Source organism: Penaeus chinensis, chromosome 7, assembly GCF_019202785.1.
Source record: "Penaeus chinensis breed Huanghai No. 1 chromosome 7, ASM1920278v2, whole genome shotgun sequence".
In the NCBI taxonomy this organism is placed as follows: Eukaryota; Metazoa; Arthropoda; class Malacostraca; order Decapoda; family Penaeidae; genus Penaeus; species Penaeus chinensis.
Window position 1 is genome coordinate 41736861 of NC_061825.1, and position 7500 is coordinate 41744360.

Consider the following 7500-nt stretch of genomic DNA (forward strand, 5'->3'; position numbering starts at 1 on the left):
GCAACTCATAGCGCTTGCATTCGCGATATTGCAGTAGAATGCATGGGTATTTGCATGCTGTATATATATATCTTCATAGATCTCAATGTCTTTTATTGTATATTTTACTTTGGATTTATATCACACTGAATAAAGAACATGTACTGCATATAACCGTGAGATACCATATACCACTTGAAGGAATATATAAGTTTGGTAAAAAGCATGGTGTGGAATGAAATATACACGTAATGTGTATACTTATAGTGAGTATAACATCTGAACATAGTTGAACATTGTTCATGGAGGGGGATTAATTATTAATGAAGATTTAAGCGAAACACGTCATCTCTTGCGTTCATTTTCACTAATGCGTTTTCTAGTCACTACAGCGAACGATGTAATATGTGGAATCATGATGCTGTAACTACTGCATATCAATTTCACATCAGTGTTTCAATAAACATAATGAGATCATGTGCGCGACTATATGAACACAGATGTACACACATTTGTCTCTGTCTGTGTATATATATATATATATTTATATTTATATTTAAATATATATATACACACACACACACACACAGACATGTATTCATATATTACATACATTACAAAGAAGCGTCAATATGATCTTTGAGTAAGAAACGCCATCGAAACTAGGCAATTACCATAGGAACCACTTCTGCAATTTCCCAGTGAGGAACGCCGGCCCACCCATTTGTCTGTCTCGCAAACATTTCCTTCTCATCCAGTGTCGGGTGGGTTGCCCTGTGTGGGGAGTTATTTAGGTTTTAGTGATAGTTTTTTATTGTTTTTAACGTCGATAATAATGGAGCTTGGATGGGGAGTGGCAGGACATTGTGTTTTGCCGATACAATCATGGCCAGCACCATACATACACGGAATGCCAGGTAAGAAGACCATAATTGTATAGTGATTATGCTGATGTGTTCAAAATACATCATGTGTGGAGTGTGATGTGTAGTTTTGATTGTGCGTGCTTTCCTCCTTCATGAGTGAATATAAGGAATGATAAGTTTAATAGACAAGAAATACTGCCCATTCGAACTACAAAAGTCGATACATTACAACCACGAGACGAAAAACACCTGTAATTAGCATGAACTTGGAAGAAGTGACCACATAGGAACGAGGTGTAGCCTTGGTAATTTTGGTTAATTAAGAGGACATGGAATTTTAGTAAACAAAAATTAAATGCTACTAAAATGGAAGAACAACCAGCAAGCTAATCAAGAAAGTCAAAGTTAAACCGCGGAAAGACACAACTGTCACAAGAATAAAATAAAAGTGCCGAAATTTGTCGCCCGGAGACAGTTCCCTTCTTAGCTTATTAGCTAAGTCAATGTAAACAAACCATGCAACTCAGAAGATGGCGCTCGGAAAGGAGTACGTGTGCTACTATTTATCATTGGGTATTTGTTACCGAAAGCAACGCACCCTCCAGAGACGGAGTCCCTAATTCAGGATAACATACGAACCCAAAATTTAAACCTAACCTTTCCTCCCTTCTATTTACTCCCTAGACAGGGGGCAAGGCCCCCTGTAACTCCCTTTATTAACACTTTGTGCGAATTTACAGAAAACGCGACGTTAAGAATTGGCTGTGTGAGGGTGTTGTGGACGCAGAGGGAATTTTCGTAATTTCCCGGTAAATATAAGGCCGCAGTAGATACACCTACTCGATTTTTTATGCTCTATAAGATGGCAGTGTCCATTTCCCTCTATCTCAGTGCATCGCTCTCGGTAACTTTACGTCATTGTATGGCGCATCAATACGCGATTTGCCAATTCCATTGGGTACAGAAGTCGTGTCGCCGAGGTCGCATGGGGCATTCGAACTTGTGCGGAGGGTGTAATAAATCGGTACTGTCCACGGGCCCATGTCTCATTTCATTAGAGTGCCACAGGTGCAAGCAACAGCAAATTTGATATTAAGCAACACGTCTGCACACGGGGGCGGGGAGCGAAGAATTACCGTAATGTTTTATTTTCACATAGCCAATCTCTGAATTAGTATTCCTTCTTTCGTAGTATCATAACTATTGCACTGATATTTGACTGCAAATCGTAGATGCAATTATGGGGAAAATACTGGCTCGCAAGTGGACGTTAACAAAGTCAACCTGTTGTTTTCTTTGAGAATAAGATGGTTTGTTTATGACCGCATTGTGAGGGGGAGAGAGATAAAGCATGATAGAGGGAGAGAGAGAGAGAGATAAAGCAAACAAGAGGGAGGAGAGAGACAGAGAGCAAGAAAGAAAAAAAAAAAAAAAAAAAAAGAAAGAGAAGAAAGAAAGAAAGGAAAAAAAAAGAAAGAAAGGTAAAAAAGAAAGAAAAAGAAAGCAAGTGAGAAAGAGAAAGGGAAAAAAAAGGTAAGAGAGAGAGGGAGACAGCAAGTGAGAAAGAGAGAGAGAGGAAGCAAGTGAGAGAAAGAGAGAGAGGAAGCAAGCAAGTGAGAGAAAGAGAGAGAGGAAGCAAGCAAGTGAGAGAAAGAGAGAGAGGAAGCAAGTGAGAGAAAGAGAGAGAGGAAGCAAGTGAGAGAAAGAGAGAGAGGAAGCAAGTGAGAGAAAGAGAGAGAGGAAGCAAGTGAGAGAAAGAGAGAGAGGAAGCGAGTGAGAGAAAGAGAGAGAGGAAGCAAGCAAGTGAGAGAAAGAGAGAGAGGAAGCAAGTGAGAGAAAGAGAGAGGAAGCAAGTGGGAGAAAGACAGAGAGGAAGCAAGTGGGAGAAAGACAGAGAGGAAGCAAGTGGGAGAGAGAGAGAGAGGAAGCAAGTGAGTGAGAGAAATAGAGAGAGAGGAAGCAAGTGAGAGAAATAGAGAGAGAGGAAGCAAGTGAGAGAAAGAGAGAGAGAGAGAGAGAGGACGCAAGTGAGAGAAATAGAGAGAGAGGACGCAAGTGAGAGAAAGAGAGAGAGAGAGAGGAAGCAAGTGAGTGAGAGAAAGAGAGAGAGAGGAAGCAAGTGAGTGAGAGAAAGAGAGAGAAAGCAAGTGAGGTTGAGTGAGAGGAGAGAGAGAAGCCAGTGAGTGAGTGAGAGGAAGAGAGAAAAGCCAGTGAGTGAGAGAGAGAAAGCCAGTGAGTGAGAGAGAGAAAGCCAGTGAGTGGAGTGAGAGAGAAGCCAGTGATGAGTGAGAGAGGAGAAAGCCAGTGAGTGAGGGAGAGAGAGAGAAAGCCAGTGAGTGAGTGAGAGAGAAAAGCCAGTGAGTGAGTGAGAGAGAAAGCCAGTGAGTGAGTGAGAGAGAGAGAACAGTGAGTGGAGAGAGAGAAAAGCCAGTGAGTGAGTGATGAGAGGGGAAAGCCAGTGAGTGAGTGATGAGAGAGAGAAAGCCAGTGAGTGAGTGAGGAGAGAAGAGAGGAAAGCCAGTGAGTGAGTGAGAGAGAAAGCCAGTGAGTGAGTGAGAGAGAAAGCCAGTAGAGAGAGAGAAAAGCCAGTGAGTGAGTGAGAGAGGAAGAGAAAGTGTGGGGAGTGAGGAGAGAGAGAAGCAGTGAGTGAGAGAAAAAGAGGAGGAGAGAGGAAAGCCAGTGAGTGAGAGAAGAAAGCAGGAGTGAGTGAGAGAAGAGAGCCAGTGAAGTGATGAGAGAGAGAGAAGCAGTGAGTGAGAAGAGAGAGAGAAAGCAAGTGAGAGAGAAGAGAGAAGAGTGAGTAGAGTAGAGGAGAGAAAGATGAGAGAGGAAGAAGAAGAGTGAGAGAAAGAGAGAGAGGAAGCAGTAGTGAGTGAGAGAAAAAAGCAGAGAGTGGAAGAGAAAGCAAGTGAGTGAGGAAAGAGAGAGTGAGAGAGAAAGCCAGTGAGTGAGAGAGAAAGCATGGAGATGAGAGGAAGCAAGTGAGTGAGAGAAAAAGCATGTGAGAGAGAGAGGAAGCAAGTGAGTGAGAGAAAGAGAGAGAGAGAAGCAAGTGAGTGAGAGAAAGAGAGAAAGTGAGTGAGAGAAAGATAGAAAGTGAGTGAGAGAAAGATAGAAAGTGAGTGAGAGAAAGATAGAAAGTGAGTGAGAGAAAGATAGAAAGTGAGTGAGAGAAAGAGAGAAAGAGAAGGTCAGTGAGTGAAGAGAGAGAGAGAAGGCCAGTGAGAGAGAGAAAGCCAGTGAGTGAGAGAGAGAGCAAGCCAGTGAGTGAGAGAGAGAGAAAGCCAGTGAGTGGGAGAGAGAGAAAGCCAGTGAGTGGGAGAGAGAGAAAGCCAGTGAGGGAGAGAGAGAGGGAAAGCCAGTGAGTGAGAGAGAGAGATAAGGCCAGTGAGTGAGAGAGAGAGAGAAGCCAGTGAGTGAGTGAGAGAGAAAGGCCAGTGAGTGATTGAGGAGATGAGAGAGAAAGCCAGTGATGTGAGTCGAGAGAGAGAGAGAAAGCCAGTGAGTGAGTGATGAGAGAGAGAGAAAGCCAGTGAGTGAGTGAGAGAGAGAGAAAGCCAGTGAGTGAGTGAGAGAGAGAGAAAGCCAGTGAGTGAGTGAAGAGAGAGAGAAAGCCAGTGAGTGAGAGAGAGAGAAAGCCAGTGAGTGAGAGAGAGAGGAGAAAGCCAGTGAGTGAGTGAGAGAGAAAGCCAGTGAGTGAGTGAGGAGAGAGAGAAGCCAGTGAGTGAGTGTGAGAGAGAGAGAAAGCCAGTGAGTGAGTGAGAGAGAGAGAAAGCCAGTGAGTGAGTGAGAGAGAGAGAAAGCCAGTGAGTGAGTGAGAGAGAGAAAGCCAGTGAGTGAGTGAGATAGAGAGAAAGCCAGTGAGGTGAGTGAGAGAGAGAGAAAGCCAGTGAGTGAGTGAGAGAGAGAGAAAGCCAGTGAGTGAGTGAGAGAGAGAAAGCCAGTGAGTGAGTGAGAGAGAGAAGCCAAGTGAGTGAGTGAGAGAGAGAGAAAGCCAGTGAGTGAGAGAGAGAGAGAAAGCCAGTGAGTGAGTGAGAGAGAGAAAGCCAGTGAGTGAGAGAGAGAGAAAGCCAGTGAGTGAGTGAGAGAGAGAAAGCCAGTGAGTGAGTGAGAGAGAGAGAAAGCCAGTGAGTGAGAGAGAGAGAAGCAGTGAGGATGAGGAGAGAGAAACCAGTGAGTGAGAGAGAGAGAAGCCATGAGTTGAGAGAGAAAGCCAGTGAGAGTGAGAGAGAGAGAGAAAGCAGTGAGTGAGTGAGAGAGAGAGAAAGCCAGTGAGTGAGTGAGAGAGAGAGAGAAAGCCAGTGAGTGAGAGAGAGAGAAAGCAGTGAGTGAGAGAGAGAGAGAAGCCAGTGAGTGAGTGAGAGAGAGAAAGCAGTGATGATGAGAGAGAAAGCCAGTGAGTGAGGAGAGAGAGAAAGCCAGTGAGTGAGGAGAGAGAAAGCCAGTGAGTGAGTGAGAGAGAAAGCCAGTGAGTGAGTGAGAGAGAGAGAGAAAGCCAGTGAGTGAGGAAGAGAGAGAGAAAGCCAGTGAGTGAGAGAGAGGAGAGAAAGCCAGTGAGGTGAGTGAGAGAGAGAAAGCAATAGGTGAGTGAGAGAGAGAGAAAGCCAGTGAGTGATGGAGAGAGAGAGAAAGCCAGTGATGGAGAGAGAGAGAAAGCCAGTGAGTGGAGTGAGAGAGAGAGAAAAGCCAGTGAGTGATAGAGAGAGAGAAAGCCAGTGAGTGATAGAGAGAGAGAAAGCCAGTGAGTGAGAGAGCAGAGAAAGCCAGTGATGAGAGAGAGAGAGAGAGAAAGCCAGTGAGTGATGAGAGAGGAAGAAGCCAGTGAGTGAGAGAGAGAGAGAGAAAGCCAGTGAGTGAGAGAGAGAGAGAAAGCCAGTGATGAGAGAGAGAGAGAGAAAGCCAGTGAGTGAGAGAGAGAGAGAGAAAGCCAGTGAGTGAGAGAGAAGAGAGAGAAAGCGAGTGAGTGAGAGAGAGAGAGAAAGCCCAGTGAGTGAGAGAGAGAGGAAAGCGAGTGAGAGAGAGAGAGAGAAAGCCAGTGAGTGAGAGAGAGAAAGCCAGTGGTGAGAGAGAGAGAAGCCAGTGAGGTGAGATGAGAGAGAGAGAGAAAGCCAGTGAGTGATGAGAGAGAGAGAAAGCCAGTGAGTGAGTGAGAGAGAAGAAAGCCAGTGAGTGAGAGAAGAGAAAGAAAGCCAGTGAGTAGAGAGAGAGAAGAAAGCCAGTGATGAGAGAGAGAGAGAAAGCCAGTGAGTGAGGAGAGAGAGAAAGCAGTGAGTGAGAGAGAGAGAGAGAGAGAAAGAGCAGTGAGTGAGTGAAGAGAGAGAGAGAGAAAGCCAGTGAATTGAGAGAGAGAGAGAGAAAGCCAGTGAGTGCGAGAGAGAGAGAGAGAAACCCAAAGTGAGTGAGAGAGAGAGAGAGAAAGCCAGTGAGTGTGAGAGAGAGAGAGAAAGCCAGTGGAGTGAGAGAGAGAGGAGAGAAAAGCCAGTGAGTGAGAGAGAAGAGAGATGAAAGCCAGTGAGTGAGAAGGAGAGAGAGAGAAAGCCAGTGAGTGAGAGAGAGAGAGAGAGAGAGAGAGCCTATATACATATATACACACACACACATATATATATATATATTAACACACACATATAATATATTATATAATATATATATGTGTGTGTGTGTATTTTTATATATATATATATTATATATATGTGTTATGTGGTATATATATGTGTATATATAATGTGTGTATGTGTATATATTTTGTTATATAATTATGTGTGTATATATATATTATATATATATCTTATACATATACATATATATATATATATAATATATATAATATATAAATATATATATATAATATATTATAATTATACTCACACACTATATATATATATTTACATATATATACACATACACACACACATTATGTTTTGTATATATATATTTTTATATATATATATATGTGTGTGTGTGTATGTGTGTATTTTAATATATATATAATATATATATATGTGTGTATGTGTATATATATTAATATATATATATATATGTGTTATTTATATATATATATATATATATATATTATATATATGTGTGTATATATATGTATATAAATTATGTAGTTATATTATATATATGTATATATATACATTTTACATATATAATAACATATATACACTACATATATATATATATATATATATATATATATATATGTAGTATATTGTGTGTATGGGTATTATATATATATATATATATATATATATGTGTGTGTATGTGTATATAATATGTATATATAATTGGTGTAGTGTGATATATATTATAGATATATATATGTGTGTATGTGTATATATATGTATATATATATGTGTGTATGTGTATATATATATGTATATATATATGTGTGTATGTGGATATATATATGTATATATATATGTGTGTATGTGTATATATATGTATATATATATGTGTGTATATGTATATATATGTATATATATGTTGTATATATAATATTATATAATGTGTTATATATATGTATATATATATTGTTATTATATTATATAATATATTGTGTGTATATATATATGTATATATATATGTGTATATATATATGTATATATTATGTGTGTATATATATATGTTAATATAATATTGTGTGTATATA

General features: G+C 40.6%; 1 protein-coding gene across 1 annotated transcript in view; it reads left to right on the forward strand.

Annotated features, from left to right (window-relative positions):
- Positions 1-714: 714 nt before the first annotated feature.
- Positions 715-7500, forward strand: part of LOC125027604 (bromodomain-containing protein 4-like) — an 18271-nt gene continuing 11485 nt past the window's right edge. Inside the window, exon 1 of the mRNA XM_047616715.1 lies at positions 715-896. Within this exon, the coding sequence (XP_047472671.1) occupies positions 815-896 (82 nt within the window). The 5' untranslated portion in view covers positions 715-814. The remainder of the gene's footprint in view (positions 897-7500) is intronic.